The sequence below is a fragment of the Oncorhynchus keta genome, unplaced genomic scaffold (assembly GCF_023373465.1).
Source record: "Oncorhynchus keta strain PuntledgeMale-10-30-2019 unplaced genomic scaffold, Oket_V2 Un_contig_18732_pilon_pilon, whole genome shotgun sequence".
Taxonomy (NCBI): domain Eukaryota; kingdom Metazoa; phylum Chordata; class Actinopteri; order Salmoniformes; family Salmonidae; genus Oncorhynchus; species Oncorhynchus keta.
In genome coordinates this window covers 60905-85863 of record NW_026281076.1, presented here as the reverse complement: position 1 = coordinate 85863, position 24959 = coordinate 60905, and the positions used below count along the sequence as shown (strand labels likewise).

The following is a 24959-nucleotide window of genomic DNA, read 5'->3' as shown; positions in this document are numbered from 1 at the left end:
ATGTGGGGACAAAGATTGTACTTTTTGGAGAAATGTCCTCTGGTCTGATGATACAAATATAACTGTTCTGCCTGTGATTATTATTATTTGACCATGCTGGTCATTTATGAACATTTGAACATCTTGGCCATGTTCTGTTATATAATTGCTTGCTGTTTGGGGTTTTAGGTTGGGTTTCTGTAAATCACTTTTAGATATCAGCTGATGTACGAAGGGCTATATAAATACATTTTATTTGTTTTGGCCATAATGACCACCCGTTATGTTTGGATGAAGAAGGGGGAGGCTTTCTATCTGAAGAATACCATCCCAACAGTGAAGTACGGGGGTAGCAGCATCATGTTGTGGGGGTGCTTTGCTGCAGGAGGGACTGGGGCACTTCACAAAATAGATGGCATCATGAGGGAGGAAAATTACGTGGATATTTTGAAGCAACATCTCAAGACAGATCAGTCAGGAAGTTAAAGCTTGGTCGCAAGTGGGTCTTCCAAATGGACAATGACCCCAAGCATACTTCCAAAGTTGTGGCAAAATGGCTTAAGGACAACAAAGTCAAGGTATTGGAGTGGCCATCACAAAGCCCTGACCTCAATCCTATAGAACATTTGTGGGCAGACCTGAAAAAGCAAGTGTGAGCAAGGAGGCCTACAAACCTCACTCAATTACACCAGCTATGTCAGGAGGAATGGGCCAAAATTCACCCAACTTATTGTGGAAGGCTACCCAAAACATTTGACCCAGGTTAAACAATTTACAGGCAATGCTACCAAATACTAATTGAGTGTATATAAACTTCTGACCCACTGGGAATTTGATGAAAGTAATAAAAGCTGAAATAAATCATTCTCTCTACAATTATTCTGACATTTCACATTCTTAAAATAAAGTGGTGATCCTAACTGACCTAAGACGGGGCATTTTTTACTAGGATTAAATGTCAGGAATTGTGAAAAACTGAGTTTAAATGTATTTGTCTAAGGTGTATGTAAACTTCTGACTTGAACTGTATATATGTGTGTGTGTTTCTAAGCTCTATAAAATTTGTTATACACTGAGTGCACAACTTTGGGAACACCTTCCTAATATTGAGTTGCACCCCCTTTTGCCTTCGGAACAGCCTCAATTTGTCAGGCCATGGTGTCGAAAGCATTTCACATGGGTGCCCATGTTGACTCCAATGCGTCTCGCAGTTGTGAAGTTGGTTGGATGTCCTTTAGGTGGTGGACCATTGTTGATACACATCGGAAACTGTTGAGTGTGAAAAACCCAGCAGCGTTGCAGTTCTTCACACACTCAAACCGGTGCGCCTGGCTCCTACTACCATACCCCGGTCAAAGGCACTTAAATGTTTTGTCTCAAAGCTTAACGGTTTGTTTTTTTACCTCCCCTTCATCTACACTGATTTAAGTGGATTTAACAGGTGACATCAAGGGATCGTAGCATTCAACTGGATTCACCTGGGCAGTCTGTCATGAAGGGTGCATGTGTTCCTAATGTTTTGTACACTCAGTGTGGACTCTCATACCTTTTTTAACCTAGGTATTTGAAAATTGCATTTTAAACTGTTTGAAAACCATTTCAAATACTATTTGGTTTTTACAAATAGACATTAAAATACTCAAATTAAAGTACTTGTTTTGGGCTGTGTATTTGAAAATACTCAAATACACAGAAACTATTTTAAATAACAAATATTCAAATGCATATGTATTTGAACCTAGGTCTCAAATACCCCTAATATAGAGTAAACAATAAACATCATACTGTACCCAGTGAGACTGGCTCTGTTTGACCCCAGCCAGCCACCATAATCATAATCAAGTCAATAAAGCCACTTCATCAGAATAGAACAGGAAGTGAGCTAATTCCATCCTGACCTATATTCACAATAATAACTACTGTACACAACTTCCCATTCATATTGCAACACAATCACCAGCTGCTTTAATCATAAATCATTGTGGCTGTAGTCAGTTTATGCAGATAAGAATAGCAGTTGCTGTAGCCTTATCGTGTTGGCCTTATTTATTTATATTGAAGCCTCTTAAATAGTGGTATAGAGTGGGTACCTTTACGATACAATATATATTGTGGTTTTTACCACCACTAGAGGGAAGCCTCTCATAGATGCCAATGCAGCCTGCAGCATGTCATATTGAAGAGGTCTCTGGTATGTCTTCAGAAGAACAGCTATCTGTGTTACATGCCTCCCTCCCTCTGCCTTGCTGCATCATACAGAGATGGAATATTAACTACCAGACAAAGAAGTCTGCCCCCTTTTCTCTGCCTCCTCCTTTCCACTCCTCCCACACACCCACACTCTACCAATCCTCCTCTCTCTCTCCTCACTCTTCCTCTCATTCCAACTCTTCCTTGATTCTCTCTCTCCATTCTTTTTCTCTCTCCCAGGTGACATGAGGGATCCTAGTTCAGGTATCCTCCCACAGGGTGTCTACTAATCGCCATTCATTAGCAACAATTACACACACACACGCGCGCACAGACACACACAAAACATCTCTTCATGGGTGATCTGTCCTGCTGCTCCCTATACCCTCCTGTGAGATGTGACACAGATCGAGTGACAGGAAAAGAGCATCCATGTCAGTGATGCCAGCTGTTTGTACCTCCCATGGACAGTGGCGTATATTCATGGATGTCAAAGGAAGCCAGGCTTCCCCAAATATTTTACCAATAAAAAAAAAATACAATTTGAACATAATTAGAGTATGACATGTTGCTGCTGTATCATTTGATTGATGCCAGAAAGTATTTGGCCTCCCTTGATCATTTTTTTCAGTAAAATAATTAGCCAATCCGCATCGGACTGAGCTAAACTGTGGGTTGTCCTGGTGCGCCGAAACGCCCCCTAAGGGAGGCCAGTTTGGATTCGGCTTCACACCAATCAAATCACATTTGCGGTAGCTACCTTGCTATATCGGCCTTTTACTAACCCATGGATGGAGATGGGGATTTGAAAAGGAATTTAGGCTAGCAAGCATTTTAGCTAGGTAGCCAAATAAAACCAAAACTAAAAGTGTACAGAGACATAGACCATTTTGCCAACATGGAAGAGAGGAGGACGGCATTGGCGTTCAACAAGTCTACAAGTAGGGTGAGTCCCCAAAATTATTTGTACTTCCACGTACACACAGACGGAAAACAGTTCCATGGACAGCCACATGATATTTAGCAAAACTGATTAGACAAAATTGTTTTTGGTGTCTTTTAAGTCTGTTTTCAGTGTAGTAAACTAAGAATATATACAGTGCATTCGGAAAGTATTCAGACCCCTTGATATTTTCCACATTATGTTATGTGATAGCCTTATTGTGGGGTGGCAGGTAGCCTAGTGGGTATAGCGTTGGGCCAGTAACCGAAAGGTTACTAGATGGAATCCTTGAGCTGACAAGGTAAACATCTGTCTTTCTGTCCCTGAACAAGGCAGTTAACCCACTTTTCCTAGGCTGTCATTGTAAATTACAATTTGTTCGTAACTGACTTGCCTAGTTAAATAAAGGTAAAAAACAATTCTGCGACCAAAACAATTCTGCGACCAATTCAGCAGCCATGTAATGCTTTTACAACATACAGAAGTGCTCTGGTTTTCAAGGGGCAAATATTGACACAGTTTTTTTGAATAGAGAGACGAGCTTAAAGTTTTCTTAACTGACCATCATTTTCACTTGTCTGACCGCTTACATGATGACGAGTTTCTCACACGACTGGCCTATCTGGGTGATGTCTTTTCTCTCCTGAATGATCTGAATCTAGGAACAAAATTGAGGCTATGATTAAGAAGTTGGAGCTCTTCTGTCTGCATTAACAAGGACAACACACAGGTCTTTCCATCATTGTATGGACAATGTCAAATGTGATATAGCGAAGCACCTTAGTGAGCTGGGTGCGCAATTATGCAGGTACTTTTCCGAAACGGATGACACAAACAACTGGATTCGTTATCCCTTTCATGCCCTGCCTCCAGTCCACTTACAGATATCTGAACAAGAGAGCTTCATCCAAATTGCAACCAGCGGTTCTGTGAAAATGTAATTTAAATCAGAAGCCACTGCCAGATTTCTGGATAGGGCTGCGCTCAGAGTTTCCTGCCTTGGCAAATCGCGCTGTTAAGACACTGATGCCCTTTACAACCACGTACCTATGTGAGAGTAGATTCTCGGCCCTCACTAGCATGACAACTAAATACAGGCACAGACTGTGTGTGGAAAATTATTTAAGACTGAGACTCCAATACAACCCAACATTGCAGAGTTATGTGCATCCTTTCAAGCACACCCTTTTCATTAACCTGTGGTGAGTTATTTGTTCATCAAACATTGTGAATAAGGTTTTTAATGTAAGATGGCTAAATAAAGAGCAAAATTATTGATTAGTATTATATTATTATTTGTGCCCTGGTCCTATAATCTTCGTCACTTCCCACGAGCCGGGTTGTGACAAAAACTCACACTCATTCTTATGTTTAATAAATGTATCGTATAGTGTGTGTGTGTGTGTGTGGCAGGCTTACATTGATGGCAAAAAACAACATTTGAGAGTGCGCTGACCCTGTATGCCGCTGGAGGTTTAATGTTTGAAGGGATACGGGACTATAAAAAGTTTGGGAACCACTGATCTGGAAGATTGCATCATGGCCGGATTACACCACAGAATTCTGTTCCTATTCAGCCTCTGAGTTCTCATCAATAAACTCTGTGTGTGTGTGTGTGTGTGTGTGTGTGTGTGTGTGTGTGTGTGTGTGTGTGTGTGCTCAATATTTGTCTGAATTAAAACATTAAGGTTACTTCCCATGTAGCACTAAGCAGCTGGCCTCGAGGTGAGTAATGCCATGAGAATGAAACTGACGCATAACATAAGAGACTCACAGCCACTAGTCACTCTTCTGCCTTCTTTCTTTCTTTCTTTCTTTCTTTCTTTCTTCTTTCTTTCTTTCTTTTCTTTCTCAATATCTTCCTCCCCCTGTCTCCTCTTCCTTTTCCCCTCCCTCCACCTCTCTCCTGCTGCAGCATATTCAGGACACAGAAGAGCAGCTGTCTCCCCAACGACACATCATCACAGTAGAACATACTTGGTGCTGGTCTAGTCCATTGCAACACACACACACACACACACACACACACACACACACACACACACACACACACACACACACACACACACACACACACACACACACACACACACACACACACACACACACACACACACACACACACACACACACACACACACACACACACACACACACACACACACACACACACACACAGATATCAATAAATTAGATGTCAGAACCAGCAATATCAGAATGAGCCATGTCAGGAGATAGAAGCTGTTTCTCAGTCTCTCGGTCCCAGCTTTGATGCACCTTTACTGTCTCGGCCTTCTAGATTGTAGCAAGGTGAACAGGCCGTTGGTCAGCTGGCTAAGGTCTTTGATGATCTTCTTGGCCTTCCTGTGACACCGGGTGCTGTAGATGTCCTGGAGGGCAGGCAGTGTGCCTCCGATGATGCGTTGGACTGACTGCACCACCCTCTGGGGAGCCCTGTGGCTGCGGGTGATGCAGTTGCTGTACCAGGCGGTGATACAGCTTGACAGAATGCCCTTGATGGTGCATATATGGAAGTTCGTGACGGTCTTAGGAGCCAAGTTGATTTTCTTCAGACAGGTCTAGGCCTTCACTGTGTGTGTGTGTGTGTGTGTGTGTGTGTGTGTGTGTGTGTGTGTGTGTGTGTGTGTGTGTGTGTGTGTGTGTGTGTGTGTGTGTGTGTGTGTCCAGCCCTGTCCAGCCTATATCTGCAGTGTTAAGAGGCGTGCTAATGTGTTTACTCAGGCAGTACTGACACGCCACAGAACAGAGGCACAATAAACCAGCCTTTTGTGCCCCACTTAGGAAGTGGACCATGGAAGGGCTGAAGCTGCACGGGGCATTGTCATGCTACTGTAGGTTCACAGGGTGCATGTCAAAGCCAGTTAGTACAGGCTACTCCTGACTGTAGCTACTGATTCTGCTGCTGTAGAGAATAACTGGAGCATCTCATTCACATGGTAGGCTACATACAGTACATTGCACATAGCCATTGTGCTGTGAAATGTACAGGTCCATCTGTCTAACAAACATGGATAATAAAGCACTGTACCTATTGTCCTATCTTATTATGTGTATGAGTTATATCTGTTCATGACAGTATTTAAGTATATTTGAATGGTATCCTGGCTAGTGTTTGTAATGGTGATTTGCTGTGAGTGTGAGGGCAGTGAGGTGAGTAGAGATATCTCCCTGTAGTCTTCTATGGCTGAGTTTCAACACTATAAAACACTAGAATGGACCAGCGGAGAGTTGTAATAGATTTTTAATGGATCCATCTATATTAATCTCTCCCTCTCTCGTGCAGTCTATTTCTCTCGCTTATTGACACACTCACAATCTTTCTTTTGTCTTATTTCTCTCTTTCCCCCCTGCCCCTCCCTTCCAGCATGTTACAACCTTTGTCCCATTTTCTGCTAACTCATGGACATTTATTAAGGAACCAACCGTCCTCAGCCTCACCCGGAGAGACTCAGGGGCCAGGTTACCAAAGCACCCAATACCACCATGCCCTCCACTCTCCCCTGCTCTCCTTTACACGCCTCTACTAGATGTTATCTCTCTTTCTCTCTTGCACCTGTTGTCTCAGCCTCTGAACGCTCAGTTAAGAAAAAACAACGGACATTTACACCTCAGGTGCTGACTGGTTGCACCCTCTATAAACACAGTGATTATTATTTGACCCTGCTGGTCATCTATGAACATTTGATCATCTTGAAGACTGGTCTGGCCTTAATAGCCATGTAGTCTTACAATCTCCACCCGGCACAGCCAGAAGAGCACTGACCACCCCTTCGAGTCTGGTTCCTCTCCAGGTTTTGTTCTAGCCACTGTGCTTCTACATTTGCATTGCTTGCCATTTGGGGATTTAGGCTGGGTATCTGTGTGACAACTGCTGATATAAAAAGGGCTTTATAAAAATAGATTTGATTGATACTCTCCCTTTATCTCTCCTGCCTGGCTGGCCTACTCAGCCTATGATGAAATTACCCCTAGGACACCAAGGTCCGTTTTGAGTTTCCCACCCTAGGATTAGGGTTGGGTAGGCTGATCCTAGATCTGTGGTGAAGGGCAATTTGCGCCTGAAATGGCTATCTCAGTGTGGTCCAGTGCCAGCTCCAGTGAAAGCGTACACTAAAGTCCAGCATTCCTGACTAGAGTGGTTGGACTCGAAGGCTGCTTTCTAATATTGGTGGCCTTGCAAATGGTTTGCCCGCTGAATAAGAGAAGCCTATGTATGAAACTCTGACTTTGTCATTATTAGATTATATGCAATTTTCCTGTAAGCGTTGCTATAAGGTTTTAGTCTAACATTGGATATGCTGTATTGAGTTTCTGTGAGCAGTGCTACTGTGCTGTGTAATGTGGTTGGCTGTGTCATGGAAAATCTACACCATAGCCTACTCTTCTATAGCAACCAACTAAACAGGTACCCAACCTGGGTGGTCTGGTCTGCGTGACTCAGTACCGTGTTAGCACGCTGAGCTAAAGCCTTGATGTTAGTCTTCGGGTCTCATTATCATGCGAGTGTATTTTGGCCAACTGCCTCCACTGCACCATACTGTACCAGGCTGTGCTGTTCTGTGGTGCTCTAAACACAACAGTGTGTGTGTGTTATGGTGTGTGTGTGAACGAGACAGAATACTCTGGGTACTGTTAGTCAGGCTGGGTCCCATGCCTGCTCCCACAGGCTCAGAGCCGCAGCCCAGTGCCAAGTTGGCAGTGCTTTGAATCACTCACACACACACAACACTGTGTTGGGAAGGGCAGGGCTCACAGGAATCAAAGGCGCTCTCACTCATTTCCTGCTGAGGAGTGTGAAGCAAGCAGCGGTGAGCTGAGGACAAACTCAAAACTCAGTGACCTCACCGTTACTATGACGATAGGACGGATGTGTTTGTGTGTGTCTGTTTATGAGTGTGCGTCTCGTGTGTGTGTGTGTGTGTGTGTGTGTGTGTGTGTGTGTGTGTGTGTGTGTGTGTGTGTGTGTGTGTGTGTGTGTGTGTGTGTGTGTGTGTGTGTGTGTGTGTGTGTGTGTGTGTGTTGGAAACAGCTGGTGTTTGTGTTTACATGTACAACTCTTTTATTCTGGGAGGTAAAAGGAGGGATGGCTGCCTTCTTGATCAAACCCTCTATTAAATCAAATGACGCTCTCTCTCCTACTCTTTAATCTATTCTCTGTCGGACTCCACACCTTCCCTTTTTATGTGTCATTCTTTCCGTCTGTTGGATCAGTTGTATCTCATCCAATACTTACAGCTCAGCGTTGCTACAGTAGGTATGTATGTGGCTCCTTCTAATAAGGTTGTGAGGAAGAAAAACTCACACAAATGAATCTCGGGAAACCCAGAACCTAATCTTGTATGTTACCAGCCTGTCACGAGAGCCAACACATGTCCACACACATCCCCTCCCCCTCCCCACAGCCTTGATGACCTCACATGCAGGAGAGCCTAAACATAATCATCAGTGCCCAGTCAGCATAGTTGTCAGACCAGTATTGAGGGAAAAGCAGGCGGTAGCCTACTGGTTAAACAGGAGTTAGGAGTCTTTCTGTCTGACACTGGTCTGGTGGATTAAATGCCTTTTCCTCGCTTGAGTAGCCAGGCGTGATAATTAGGATTTATCCATCTTCTCTGTGTCACTGTTAACACATTTTGGTTCACCCAAGCTGACTCTCCCTTTCTTTCTTTCTCCTCCAACTCTTTTCTCTATCTATACTGAACAACATAATAAACGCAACATGTAAAGTGTTGGTTTCATGAGCTGAAATAAAAGATCCCAGAAATGTTCCATACCCACAAAAAGCGTATCTCTCAAATTCTGTGCACAAATTTGCATCAAATCAAATGTTATTTGTCACATACACATGGTTAGCAGATGTTAATGTGAGTGTAGTGAAATGCTTGTGCTTCTAGTTCCGACAGTGTAGTAATATCTAACAAGTAATCAAACAAGTTCCGAACAACAACCTAATACACACAAATCTAAAGAGGTGAATGAGAATATGTACATGTAAGTATATGGATGAGCGATGGCAAAGGTGCAATAGATGATATAAAATACAGTATATACATGTGATATGAGTAATGTAAGTTATGTAAACATTATTAAAGTGGCATTATTTAGAGTGCATTGTATAAAGTGACTAGTGATCTGTTTATTAAAGTGGCCAGTGATTGGGTCTCAATGTAGGCAGCAACCTCTCTGAGTTAGTAATTGCTGTTTAGCAGTCTGATGACCTTGAGATAGAAGCTGTTTTTCAATCTCTCGGTCCCAGCTTTAATGCACCTGTACTGACCTCGCCTTCTGGATGGTAGTGGTGTGAACAGGCAGTGGCTCGGGTGGTTGATGTCCTTGATGATCTTTTTGGCCTTCCTGTGACATCGGGTGCTGTATGGAGGGCAGGTAATTTGGCCCCGGTGATGCTTTGGTGAGCATTTCTCCTATGCCAAGATACTCCATCCACCTGACAGCTGTGGCATATCAAGAATCTGATTAAACAGCATGATCATTACACAGGTGCACCTTGTACTGGGGACAATAAAAGGCCACTCTAAAATGTGCAGTTTTGTCACACAACACAATTCTACAGATGTCTCAAGTTTTGAGAGAACGTGCAATTGGCATGCTGACTACAGGAATGTTTACCAGAGTTGTTGCCAGATGTTAATTTCTACCATAACCCGCCTCTAACGTTGTTTTAGAGAATTCGGCAGTACGTCCAACTGAACTAAATACAGCAGACCGTGTGTAACCATGCCAGCCCAGGACCTCCATATCCGGCTTCTTCACCTGTGTGTGACTAGGGTGGGCATTCTATGTTCATTTTCTATGTTTTGGATTTCTGTGTTTGGCCGGGTGTGGTTCTCAATCAGAGGCAGCTGTCTTTCGTTGTCTCTGATTGAGAACCATACTTAGGTAGCCTGTTTTCCCAGTTAGTTGTGGGTGGTTATTTTCTGTTTAGTGTTTGTTGCACCTGTCATAACTGTTTCGGCTATATTCTTTTTGTTATTTTGTAATCAGTGTTCAGTCAAAATAAATAATATGAACACATACCACGCTGCACCTTGGTCTTCACCTTCTTCTAATGAATGCCGTGACACTGTGGGATCGTCTGAGACCAGCCACCTGAACAGCTGATGAAACTCAGGAGTATTTCTGTCTGTAATAAATCCCTCTTTGTGGGGAAAAAACTCATTCTGATTGGCTGGACCTGACACCCCAGTGGGTGGGCTTATGCCCTCCCAGGCCCACCCATGGCTGCGCCACTGCCCAGTTATGTGAAATCCATAGAATAGGGCCTAAATGAAATTATTTCAATTGACTGATTCCCTTATATGAACTGTAACTTAGTAAAATCTTGAAATTGTTGCATTTATATTTTTGTTCAGTATATATCAATCTCTCTCTACCCCTCTCGTCTCTAAATCTCCATCTCTCTTTCACCCACCAGCTAGAGTAAATTCAGTCACAACTAAAGAGACATACATCATACCTTGAAGGTCAACATACAATATTTATTTAGGAACACAAAAAATGATAAGTTAATTATCAGGTAGTCCACAAATATTGTGGAAATGGTATATCAATACAGTCATACAGGGGGAAACCATCCCGAGACGCCCGGATTCAAACAAAATGGTGGATAAGGGATGAACTGAAACATTATTTTAGTCAATTTAAAGATGGTTTACTCATCATTATTATATTGTCCAAAGAAGTTATTCCTAGTTAATTTATTTCTTCCTAAAAAAAATATATATATATATTTCTAGCTAGGTTTTATTTTATATACTTTATTCAATTTAAATAACCCGATGACAACAGAACTGAATGGGGCCGACCCTGCATGTGAATATTGCCTTGAATCAATGCCTTTCATAGCCTGCTAAAGGCAGGATCACAGTGCACGGGATGCCCAGTTGTATAATGCTGCAATACAAATGATACGCCAGAGGGAATGGAAAACACCATGTAGACCGTCATTGTGAATAAGAATTTGTTCTTAACTGACGTGCCTAGTAAAATAAAGGTTCAAATGTAGTATCCCCTACCCCCACAGCCAGAAACACATCTCGGTTTCATGTACGTTTGCTACAAAAAAACAGTATACATTATGAGCACATCATGCAAAGTGGCAAGTTCTGCTTTACAAATAGTATAGTAGTCTGTTTTTTCTGTAAATATTTTTTTTCCCTCACCGATCAGCTCTTCCCAAACACAACCTAGAGAAACCCCGCCCACTCCCAAATCCCACCCTCCAAGAAAAAAAACATATTAAACTATAATATATCAAACCATGATTTTTATATAATACCCAAATCTGCAGAAACCTTGCAGTGGACAGTTCTATCTTCCAGACCAGGCTAATAGCAAAGCATCACCCCTCGTTGGAAAGAAAAGCTATAGCAGTGAACAATATCATCGTCAACATGAGCAAATACCAGAGCTGAAAAATCACAATTGGTTTTAAAAAAAAAGTTCTGTGTTGTCAAACAGTTGAGAATCCCTGATAGGCTGAAAGAAGTCAGGTGACGACTAGGTGAGGTAAGAAGAGTCCCACCTTACGATGGGTAATGAAAACTAGGTCGCTGTTTCTTCTGCTCTGCTGTGCGTGTGTGTTTGTGTGAGATGGTAACACACTGCACACAAACACGTTCGTGATGAGTAGAGTATAAACACTGTACTGCCAGATCCCCTCTCTCCATGCAGTACACACACTCTTTATAACATGTTCCTAGTAGAGTATAAACACTGTACTGCCAGATCCCCTCTCTCCATGCAGTGCACACACTCTTTATAACATGTTCCTAGTAGAGTATAAACACTGTACTGCCAGATCCCCTCTCTCCATGCAGTACACACACTCTTTATAACATGTTCCTAGTAGAGTATAAACACTGTACTGCCAGATCCCCTCTCTCCATGCAGTACACACACTCTTTATAACATGTTCCTAGTAGAGTATAAACACTGTACTGCCAGATCCCCTCTCTTCATGCAGTACACTCACTCTTTATAACATGTTCCTAGTAGAGTATAAACACTGTACTGCCAGATCCCCTCTCTCCATGCAGTACACACACTCTTTATAACATGTTCCTAGTAGAGTATAAACACTGTACTGCCAGATCCCCTCTCTCCATGCAGTACACACACTCTTTATAACATGTTCCTAGTAGAGTATAAACACTGTACTGCCAGATCCCCTCTCTCCATGCAGTACACTCTTTATAACATGTTCTTTATAACATGTTCCTAGTAGAGTATAAACACTGTACTGCCAGATCCCCTCTCTCCATGCAGTACACACACTCTTTATAACATGTTCCTAGTAGAGTATAAATGCAGTGCACTGTACTGCCAGATCCCCTCTCTCCATGCAGTGCACTCACTCTTTATAACATGTTCCTAGTAGAGTATAAACACTGTACTGCCAGATCCCCTCTCTCCATGCAGTACACACACTCTTTATAACATGTTCCTAGTAGAGTATAAACACTGTACTGCCAGATCCCCTCTCTCCATGCAGTGCACTCACTCTTTTTATAACATGTTCCTAGTAGAGTATAAACACTGTACTGCCAGATCCCCTCTCTCCATGCAGTGCACTCACTCTTTATAACATGTTCCTAGTAGAGTATAAACACTGTACTGCCAGATCCCCTCTCTCCATGCAGTGCACTCACTCTTTATAACATGTTCCTAGTAGAGTATAAACACTGTACTGCCAGATCCCCTCTCTCCATGCAGTGCACACACTCTTTATAACATGTTCCTAGTAGAGTATAAACACTGTACTGCCAGATCCCCTCTCTCCATGCAGTGCACACACTCTTTATAACATGTTCCTAGTAGAGTATAAACACTGTACTGCCAGATCCCCTCTCTTATAACATGTTCCTAGTCCATGCAGTACACACACTCTTTATAACATGTTCCTAGTAGAGTATAAACACTGTACTGCCAGATCCCCTCTCTCCATGCAGTAGTAGAGTATAACACACTTTTATAACATGTTCCTAGTAGAGTATAAACACTGTACTGCCAGATCCCCTCTCTCTCCATGCAGTGCAGATCCCCTCACTCTTTATAACATGTTCCTAGTAGAGTATAAACACTGTACTGCCAGATCCCCTCTCTCCATGCAGTACACACACTCTTTATAACATGTTCCTAGTAGAGTATAAACACTGTACTGCCAGATCCCCTCTCTCCATGCAGTGCACTCATAACTCTTTATAACATGTTCCAGATCTATGCAGTAGTTCCTAGTATATAAACACTGTACTGCCAGATCCCCTCTCTCCATGCAGTGCACTCACTCTTTATAACATGTTCCTAGTAGAGTATAAACACTGTACTGCCAGATCCCCTCTCTCCATGCAGTGCACTCACTCTTTATAACATGTTCATGTTAAACACTGTAGTCCCCTCTCTCCATGCAGTATAAACACTGTACTGCCAGATCCCCTCTCTCCATGCAGTGCACTCACTCTTTATAACATGTTCCTAGTAGAGTATAAACACTGTACTGCCAGATCCCCTCTCTCCATGCAGTGCACACACTCTTTATAACATGTTCCTAGTAGAGTATAAACACTGTACTGCCAGATCCCCTCTCTCCATGCAGTGCACACACTCTTTATAACATGTTCCTAGTAGAGTATAAACACTGTACTGCCAGATCCCCTCTCTCCATGCAGTGCACTCACTCTTTATAACATGTTCCTAGTAGAGTATAAACACTGTACTGCCAGATCCCTCTCTCCATGCAGTGCACTCACTCTTTATAACATGTTCCTAGTAGAGTATAAACACTGTACTGCCAGATCCCCTCTCTCCATGCAGTGCACTCACTCTTTATAACATGTTCCTAGTAGAGTATAAACACTGTACTGCCAGATCCCCTCTGCAGTCCATGCAGTATAACATGTTCCTAGTAGAGTATAAACACTGTACTGCCAGATCCCCTCTTTATAACATGTTCCTAGTTCCTAGTAGAGTATAAACACTGTACTGCCAGATCCCCTCTCTCCATGCAGTGCATAACATGTCTTTATAAACATGTTCCAGTCCCCTCTCTCCATGCAGTATAAACACTGTACTGCCAGATCCCCTCTCTCCATGCAGTGCACTCACTCTTTATAACATGTTCCTAGTAGAGTATAAACACTGTACTGCCAGATCCCCTCTCTCCATGCAGTGCACACACTCTTTATAACATGTTCCTAGTAGAGTATAAACACTGTACTGCCAGATCCCCTCTCTCCATGCAGTGCACACACTCTTTATAACATGTTCCTAGTAGAGTATAAACACTGTACTGCCAGATCCCCTCTCTCCATGCAGTGCACTCACTCTTTATAACATGTTCCTAGTAGAGTATAAACACTGTACTGCCAGATCCCCTCTCTCCATGCAGTGCACTCACTCTTTATAACATGTTCCTAGTAGAGTATAAACACTGTACTGCCAGATCCCCTCTCTCCATGCAGTGCACTCACTCTTTATAACATGTTCCCCTCTAGTAGTAGTATAAACACTGTACTGCCAGATCCCCTCTCTCCATGCAGTGCACTCACTGTTCCTTTATAACATGTTCCTAGTAGAGTATAAACACTGTACTGCCAGATCCCCTCTCTCCATGCAGTGCACTCACTCTTTATAACATGTTCCTAGTAGAGTATAAACACTGTACTGCCAGATCCCCTCTCTCCATGCAGTGCACTCACTCTTTATAACATGTTCCATAGTAGAGTATAAACACTGTACTGCCAGATCCCCTCTCTCCATGCAGTGCACACACTCTTTATAACATGTTCCTAGTAGAGTATAAACACTGTACTGCCAGATCCCCTCTCTCCATGCAGTGCACTCACTCTTTATAACATGTTTATAACATGTTCCCAGATCCCCTCTCTCCAGTAGATAACATGTATAAACACTGTACTGCCAGATCCCCTCTCTCCATGCAGTGCACTCACTCTTTATAACATGTTCCTAGTAGAGTATAAACACTGTACTGCCAGATCCCCTCTCTCCATGCAGTGCACTCACTCTTTATAACATGTTCCTAGTAGAGTATAAACACTGTACTGCCAGATCCCCTCTCTCCATGCAGTGCACTCACTCTTTATAACATGTTCCTAGTAGAGTATAAACACTGTACTGCCAGATCCCCTCTCTCCATGCAGTGCACTCACTCTTTATAACATGTTCCTAGTAGAGTATAAACACTGTACTGCCAGATCCCCTCTCTCCATGCAGTGCACTCACTCTTTATAACATGTTCCTAGTAGAGTATAAACACTGTACTGCCAGATCCCCTCTCTCCATGCAGTGCACTCACTCTTTATAACATGTTCCTTAGAGTATAAACACTGTACTGCCAGATCCCCTCTCTCCATGCAGTGCACTCACTCTTTATAACATGTTCCTAGTAGAGTATAAACACTGTACTGCCAGATCCCCTCTCTCCATGCAGTGCACTCACTCTTTATAACATGTTCCTAGTAGAGTATAAACACTGTACTGCCAGATCCCCTCTCTCCATGCAGTGCACTCACACTCCTTTATAACATGTTCCAGATCCCCTCTCTCCAGAGTATAAACACTGTACTGCCAGATCCCCTCTCTCCATGCAGTGCACACACTCTTTATAACATGTTCCTATGTTCTCTCCATGCAGTGCAGAGAGTATAAACACTGTACTGCCAGATCCCCTCTCTCCATGCAGTGCACACACTCTTTATAACATGTTCCTAGTAGAGTATAAACACTGTACTGCCAGATCCCCTCTCTCCATGCAGTGCACTCACTCTTTATAACATGTTCCTAGTAGAGTATAAACACTGTACTGCCAGATCCCCTCTCTCCATGCAGTGCACTCATAACTGTTCCTTTATAACATGTTCCTAGTAGAGTATAAACACTGTACTGCCAGATCCCCTCTCTCCATGCAGTGCACTCACTCTTTATAACATGTTCCTAGTAGAGTATAAACACTGTACTGCCAGATGCAGTGCCCTCTTTATAACATGTTCCTATGCACTGTACTGCACCCCTCATGCTGTTTATAACATGTTCCTAGTAGAGTATAAACACTGTACTGCCAGATCCCCTCTCTCCATGCAGTGCACTCACTCTTTATAACATGTTCCTAGTAGAGTATAAACACTGTACTGCCAGATCCCCTCTCTCCATGCAGTGCACTCACTCTTTATAACATGTTCCTAGTAGAGTATAAACACTGTACTGCCAGATCCCCTCTCTCCATGCAGTGCACTCACTCTTTATAACATGTTCCTAGTAGAGTATAAACACTGTACTGCCAGATCCCCTCTCTCCATGCAGTGCACTCACTCTTTATAACATGTTCCTAGTAGAGTATAAACACTGTACTGCCAGATCCCCTCTCTCCATGCAGTGCACACACTCTTTATAACATGTTCCTAGTAGAGTATAAACACTGTACTGCCAGATCCCCTCTCTCCATGCAGTGCACACACTCTTTATAACATGTTCCTAGTAGAGTATAAACACTGTACTGCCAGATCCCCTGCTCCATGCAGTCCCCTCTTTATAACTCCATGCAGTGCCAGATCCCCTCTCTGCAGTGCCACAGTAGAGTATAAACACTGTACTCTTTATAACATGTTCCTAGTAGAGTATAAACACTGTACTGCCAGATCCCCTCTCTCCATGCAGTGCACTCACTCTTTATAACATGTTCCTAGTAGAGTATAAACACTGTACTGCCAGATCCCCTCTCTCCATGCAGTGCACTCACTCTTTATAACATGTTCCTAGTAGAGTATAAACACTGTACTGCCAGATCCCCTCTCTCTCCATGCAGTGCACTGTACTGCCAGATCTCTTTATAACATGTTCCTAGTAGAGTATAAACACTGTACTGCCAGATCCCCTCTCTCCATGCAGTGCACACACTCTTTATAACATGTTCCTAGTAGAGTATAAACACTGTACTGCCAGATCCCCTCTCTCCATGCAGTACACACACTCTTTATAACATGTTCCTAGTAGAGTATAAACACTGTACTGCCAGATCCCCTCTCTCCATGCAGTGCACACACTCTTTATAACATGTTCCTAGTAGAGTATAAACACTGTACTGCCAGATCACCTCTCTCCATGCAGTGCACACACTCTTTATAACATGTTCCTAGTAGAGTATAAACACTGTACTGCCAGATCCCCTCTCTCCATGCAGTGCACTCACTCTTTATAACATGTTCCTAGTAGAGTATAAACACTGTACTGCCAGATCCCCTCTCTCCATGCAGTGCACACACTCTTTATAACATGTTCCTAGTAGAGTATAAACACTGTACTGCCAGATCCCTTGTCTCAGAAAACATCAGAAGTATAATCCTTGGACTTGAAGATGTTTTGTTCCATACATTTCTCTTATCTATTCATTTACTGAGAATATTTATTTCTAAACAAAGATTTCAGTTGCTCTCTTTCGTATTACTAAGTGTGTGCGCGTCTTAAAAAAAAGTTTGATTTCTTATTTGCATTGTTTCCACTTCTTGAATTGTCCACGTTTAGTACTTGCTTGGTTTTTCTTGGTTTGTGTAGCTGTCTCTATCTCCACCCTACCATCCTCAATTGGAAAGAGACACACCTTCACTTTCCTCTTCTCATCCGTCTCCTCTACCCCCTCCCCCCTCCCCCACCCCAGGGCCGTCTAGTCCTGGCCCCTCATCTCTCGGCCTCCATGGCCACACTCGCCTTCTGTTCGGTGGCTGGGTGCTGGTGGGGGTTAACGGTGACCCCCGTGGGCCAGACTGCGGGGTTGGAGGGGGGCTGCGAAGGGGGCTGCCCCTGAGTCCAGAGTCCCTGACCCTGTGGGCCACTCATGGGCATGGGGAGTGGGGGCACGCCCCAGCAACCGTGTGGAGGAGGGGGAGAGGTGGCCATGGAGGCCATGGGGCTGCTGGAGGTGAAGCTCTCTGAGGCCTTCAGCCGGGAGAACATGGTGAGGGCATCAGGGAAGTTGGGCGGGGTGGCCGGTGTGTTGGCTGGGGTGCACATCTGGAGGAGAGAGATGGAGAGAGATTTTAGGGGGCGAGAAGACGTACGGGGGAGCACATCCATATACATCACACAATGTGATATAATTATCATTATCACACTTATCACTATACGTTTCACACTATCACTGCTGTGCATCCAGTTTGTTTCACACCATCACTACATCCAGGATGAGGATGCCTGTATATCTAAGCCTGTATAAGGTCCGTCCAAAACAGAGAGGGGAATGTCGGGGGATCCTGTCCTCTCTCTCCCTGAGGATCCTGATGACATTCCTCTCCTCCTCTCTGTTCCTCCTCTGTTCCTCCTCTCTGTTCCTCCTCTTTGTTTTGTTCCTAACAACGTTTGTTGTTGTTGTTTTTTTGTACACATTACAAATATCAGGCACAAATATTAATTCTACAAATTATCAGCAATCAACAACTTACATCACTAAATCAAACACGTCCAACACAAAACAAAGCCCACCGGTAAAAACAACAGACTCCAAACACATGATCTCATAATGATTCAAGAAGATGTCATTATTTTTGTTATTAAGTAGGGATACTGTGTTAACTAGATGATTCAATTAAATCAAATATTTGTCATTTTGGTATAGAATTCTGGAATTGTTGATTGTGTATTTGTGTATTGATTGTGTATTTGGCAACAAGAACGTTAAAAAAATAATTTCAATGGTCTTGTCATCATCGCAATAGTAGCATAACCTTCATGTCAAAAACATGGGTAGTTGTCTAAAAGTTGCAAGGTTTTCCCAGAAATCTATCACAGACTTACACTCATACAGTAGAACCTAGTGTGTCAGATTTTCACCTTTTTTTGCAGATAACACATATCAACATCGACAAATTTGGACAACATGGAATTACATGGATACTTATGTAAAATCTCAGGAGAGCATTTCCTTAAGTTTGTTTGGTATACAGTATTTGTAAGGCATCAACCAACATGTTACAATATTTTGTTTTACCTCGAGGCATAAATTGGTTCTTTGAATGGAAATGTGTCTTATGTATTTGTTACAAGATTTCTCAAGTAAGCCCATGCCTTCCAGACTGAGTTCTGGATAAGCTCTGTGATCATCATCAAAGCTAATATTATTTTTCATTAGTGCAGTTAGACCACTGGGAATGGCTTTGATGACATAAATATACTCTCTGAAAGGTATTGGAAACTCATTCAGTGTTATATTTCCCTATTAACAAGGTGACCCTCCATGACCTCACATCATGTTAGCAGATCACCTGATTGTCACGGTGCCATCTGTGGTAGTAGCTCCTTCAGTGACGACGATGGTGGTGTGGGTGAGGACAACAATGTCAGAAAGAACTCCCCCATATACAGTACAATCCCCTATCCAGCCAAAAACAACATGGACCAACCAACCAGCACCTCCCTGCAGGTCAGAAAGAAGCCAGGTCAGGTAGATTTAAACACTTCTTTCAGAACACACTCCTCAAAAGTGTTGAGGCAAAAACAAAAAGGATCTCACTCCAAGAGGCCTGTTTGGTCCAGGGCCAGTTTCCTTTACTCCACATAGATAGGTCTATTATTATAGACCTACTGTTTATAGTTGATCTCAACAACAAGCTGTTACACAGGCAGCCCCATAGACCTACTGTCTACTTCTGAAGGAGGGCTCAAAACTGGGGTGCCAGTTAAATATTTCTTTGTTGGTAAAATTTGTTTTTGTTTCACTTTTTCTTTATGATACAGATTTGGGCACGCAGACCAGGTTTATTCAAACAGCAATGGGTACGCAACAATGGGCACGCAGACCAGGTTTATTCAAACAGCAATGGGTACGCAACAATGGGCACGCAGACCAGGTTTATTCAAACAGCAATGGGCACGCAGACCAGGTTTATTCAAACAGCAATGGGTACGCAACAATGGGCACGCAGACCAGGTTTATTCAAACAGCAATGGGTACGCAACAATGGGCATGCAGACCAGGTTTATTCAAATAGCAATGGGTACGCAACAATGGGCACGCAGACCAGGTTTATTCAAACAGCAATGGGTACGCAACAATGGGCACGCAGACCAGGTTTATTCAAACAGCAATGGGTACGCAACAATGGGCATGCAGACCAGGTTTATTCAAATAGCAATGGGTATGCAACAATGGGCATGCAGACCAGGTTTATTCAAACAGCAATGGGTACGCAACAATGGGCATGCAGACCAGGTTTATTCAAATAGCAATGGGTATGCAACAATGGGCACGCAGACCAGGTTTATTCAAACAGCAATGGGTACGCAACAATGGGCACGCAGACCAGGTTTATTCAAACAGCAATGGGTACGCAACAATGGGCACGCAGACCAGGTTTATTCAAACAGCAATGGGTACGCAACAATGGGCACGCAGACCAGGTTTATTCAAACAGCAATGGGTACGCAACAATGGGCACGCAGACCAGGTTTATTCAAACAGCAATGGGTACGCAACAATGGGCATGCAGACCAGGTTTATTCAAATAGCAATGGGTACGCAACAATGGGCACGCAGACCAGGTTTATTCAAACAGCAATGGGTACGCAACAATGGGCACGCAGACCAGGTTTATTCAAACAGCAATGGGTACGCAACAATGGGCATGCAGACCAGGTTTATTCAAATAGCAATGGGTATGCAACAATGGGCATGCAGACCAGGTTTATTCAAACAGCAATGGGTATGCAACAATGGGCATGCAGACCAGGTTTATTCAAACAGCAATGGGTACGCAACAATGGGCACGCAGACCAGGTTTATTCAAACAGCAATGGGTACGCAACAATGGGCACGCAGACCAGGTTTATTCAAACAGCAATGGGTACGCAACAATGGGCATGCAGACCAGGTTTTCAAAAAGTTTAGTCCGAAGTCTTGGTTAAATCTTTGTGACGCTCAATTCAGTCATCATGCGCTGTTTGAATGAACATTTCTAAATGCCTTCTCAAAAGAAACTTCCCAATTACAGTCCATTTTGATGGCAAGGTAGGCCTGCTTACCTGGCAGAATGATATCATGATGATTTGTATCAATCGCGGGGCATTTGTTTTGCTAACTCTGCCATCACACATTGTACAGTACGAAAACACCGCTAGCTAAACAAGGTCTCTAGCTACAATTGAATTAAAAGGGCAACAACACACTCCACATTTTTTTTGGTAATGTTTCCCGAACTTAAAAGTGGTCTCCTTAAGCATTGTTGTGGATTTAGATCATCCAGATTTTGTAATTTTTCTATTAAAAAAAAGTGTGATTTTGTGACCGAATACCTCATAAACCTAGAAAAATGTTACTTCAAAAACTGAATTTATGAAAAGATCAAACACATTTTAAGGGCTCCACAACTGTAGTGTCTGTTTAAAAATGCTAACAATAACACCCTTTTTGAGATTGTGCAATCAATGTAATTGTGATACTGTCAAGTTAAAATGTAATTATTTGTGTATGGAGGGTAGGTCATTATAGGCTACTATAGCACTCAGATTAAAGATAACATTTAAATTATGCACGCATCATCCGCTTTCCCGGGCAAGTATTATTTACATTAGTCGTTATTATCCTGGTTCTGTATGGAATGCAGCTACATTATGAGACAGTTATTGTTGCCAAGTAGCGGTGAAAAAATAGTGCGACCAAATCATGTGCTGGTGCTATCAACTGAAAAGGTTTGTCTAAAGACCTGGAACTACAACAAGCCATTATTACACAGCCTTTAACTCCCAACAGCAGGTAAACAAGGTCCAAAGAACAAAACTAGTGTAAGAAAAGCCCAACGCATGATGACTGCTCATTTTGAGAATGTGTCATGTATGCATCCAGATTTAGCCCCGATGAGCGGCATGATATGAAGGGTGAGCATGTCTCTGTTGCCCTCTAACAGGAAGTGCTGTGTCATGTCTCCGGTCTATTTCCTGTCCTATGTGTAAAGAGACACCCTGCAGCGAGAGGTAACTTCCTGTCCTTCATGGTTACCCCCGCTACTTCCTCCCTATTCACTCTACTCAGATATCTAACACAGCCACCGTTAAATGGACCACCCCAGATTGTTTTACTGCTGAGCTCACATATGCCCTTCACACACACACACACACACACACACACACACACACACACACACACACACACACACACACACACACACACACACACACACACACACACACACACACACACACACACACACACACACACGAGCTGGAACGATGAACCGAAAAATGTAAGACACCGGTCATACTTTTGCTGATATTTTTAGTAGCCTATACTAGAGAAATGTGAAGTTTGACATTTATCAAGTTTGCTAACATGGATGATTGTTAATGGGACAATTGATTGCTACAACCATCAAATTACTAGAAAAAACTGTGATGTACATTAATAAACATATCATTCTATTTATCGTTATCGCATCAATTCAGACAATTTATCGCAATATGTATTTTTGTCCATATCGGCCAGCTCTAACGCTCGTACACAACAGGACAGAGAGTGAGTATGTATTGCTCCATTGGGAAAATGATCTGTTCTCAGTGTAGACAGCACACTGTAGAGGTCTAGTCTCTGTGCCCTCAACCTAGCAGTCATTGTCTAAGTGCTGCTTTTGTTTATCCAAAGAAAAACGAAGCAGGCCTAGCCTAGATGTTTTTGGTGCAGTCCCAAACAATGTCAATATATACTAAGATGAAGCACATGCTCAGAGAAACTATATGTACAGTTTATTCCCACATATCAGTGGTAGCCAGGCAGCACACACAGGCTAGGACTGTGCAGACTGCAGCATTAAGGGCCTGCTGTAAAGCCATAGTAGCTTGATTATGCTGGCAGCAGATTAAAACTAGGAGGTGTCTGTCTGTGAAGGACACAGTCAGGTAATACTTCAAAAGGCTGCTGGGACAGTGCGTGTGGGCAAAGCATCAAATCCGATTGGCTGAGGTGACTGGGGCCAGTGCATTTAAAATGAGAAAAGCACATTCATGCATGCACATTTGGGGAAGGGAAAGGCATACCTAGTCAGCTGCATAACAATGCATTCAATGGAAATGTCACGCCCTGGTCTAAGTATTTTGTGTTTTTCTTCATGTATTGGGTCAGGCCAGGGTGTGGCATGGAGTTTTTGTATTGTGGTGTGTTTTGTCTTGGGGTTTTGGTGTGTATGGATTTGGGATTGTAGCTAGTGGGGTTATCTAGCAAAGTCTATGGCTGTCTGGAGTGGTTCTCAATCAGAGGCAGGTGCTTATCGTTGTCTCTGATTGGGAACCATATTTAGGCAGCCATATTCTTTGAGTTTGTCGTGGGTGATTGTCCTTAGTGTCTTGATGTCCTTAGTCTGTGTTAGTTTGCACCAGTTAAGGCTGTTTCGGTTTTCACTACGTTTTGTAGAGTTTGTGTTTTGGATTCGTGTTACGTTGTGTGATTAAACATGGATCGCAATATACACGCTGCAGTTTGGTCCGACTCTCCTTCACCACATGAAAACCGTGACAGGAAAAGTGTCTTCCACATTTTTTTCATCCAATCAGGGGGAAATGGATGTTACTTAAACTAAGCGAAATGCATGTTACCGATCGCAGCATTCATTATTTAGAGAACTGGTGAATATTTGTTCTAGGAGTGTGTTCTAAACACGGCAAACACTGAGGCGTTGCCTTGGGGACGGTCCGTTGCTATGAGGAAGACAGACCTGGTGGTGATGGATAGGACTAGAGCAAGCTTAGACACATCTGTCATTAACTTTCTACAGATCTGTTTACTGAGTGCAGTTTACTGTGGACTCCAATCTGAAGTTTCACCCTGCACTGCTCTAGACATGCCTGCCTGTCTGTCTGTCCAACCAGCCCTCCACTTTGGTGAAGCTTAAGCCTCAGTCGCTCACTCCTCACTGCTCTCTCTGTGCTTCTCCTTGCAAGACTGATGAGCAGTCATTTCCAGTCTGACCGACAACATTCCTGAGTAAAACCCTGTTTACAGGGAGTAATTTGTATTGAATTTGAAAGGAGAAGCAGATATTCCTCCCTATAACTATCCAGCCTGCATTCACAGACTGGAGGGGTTCAAATGTTACCCCTCTGCCTTGAAACGTCACATGAATGCTGCAGCCCTGCATATGATTCAACCACATGTTACAGGTCTCTGTCTCTCCTTCTGGTAGCTGTTTCATGTCATCACCTGCAGACAGATCCATTAGTTTAACTAGATAACCACAAAGCTCTGGGTAGAAGGTGCCCTTAGGCACAGACCTAGGATCAGTTTACCCTCCCAGCATCCTAATGCTAATCATTAGGGGGGAAAACATCAAACTGACCATAGATCAGTGTCTAGGAGTAACTTCACCTTTCACCATCATTATCTTTCCCGCCACCCACATTTCTGCTATTTTTTTGTTTTATTTAACTAGGCAAGTCAGTTGAGAACAAATTCGTATTTACAATGACGGCCTACCCCGGCCAAACCCGCAATTGGCCCAGCGTCGTCCGTGTTTGGCCGGGGTAGGCCGTCATTGTAAATACGAATTTGTTCTTAACTGACTTGCCTAGTTAAATAAAGGTTAAATAAAACATTTTAAAAAATCAATCCTAACCCGGACGACGCTGGGCTAATTGTGCGCCACCCTACGGGACTCCCAATCACGGCCAGTTGTGACACAGCAAGGAATCAAATCAAATCAAATTGTATTTGTCACATGCAACGAATACCTTACAGTGAACTGCTTACTTACAAGCCCTTAACCAACAATGCAGTTAAGAAAAGTACATGTTAAGTAAAAAAAATAAAAGTAAAAAATAATTA

At 43.0% G+C, this 24959-nt stretch overlaps 1 protein-coding gene across 50 annotated transcripts in view; it reads right to left on the bottom strand.

Annotated features, from left to right (window-relative positions):
• Positions 1-10608: 10608 nt before the first annotated feature.
• Positions 10609-24959, bottom strand: part of LOC118402965 (UBA-like domain-containing protein 1) — a 37107-nt gene continuing 22756 nt past the window's right edge. The window contains exons 3-4 of one of the 50 annotated variants that reach the window (XM_052504116.1): positions 17259-18172; positions 10609-11883 (exon numbers count right to left, since the gene is read on the bottom strand). In XM_052504116.1, coding sequence (XP_052360076.1) covers positions 17840-18172 — 333 coding nt within the window. In that variant the 3' untranslated portion in view covers positions 10609-11883; positions 17259-17839. The other 49 variants (XM_052504156.1, XM_052504120.1, XM_052504139.1 and 46 more) reach the window with 49 other exon arrangements.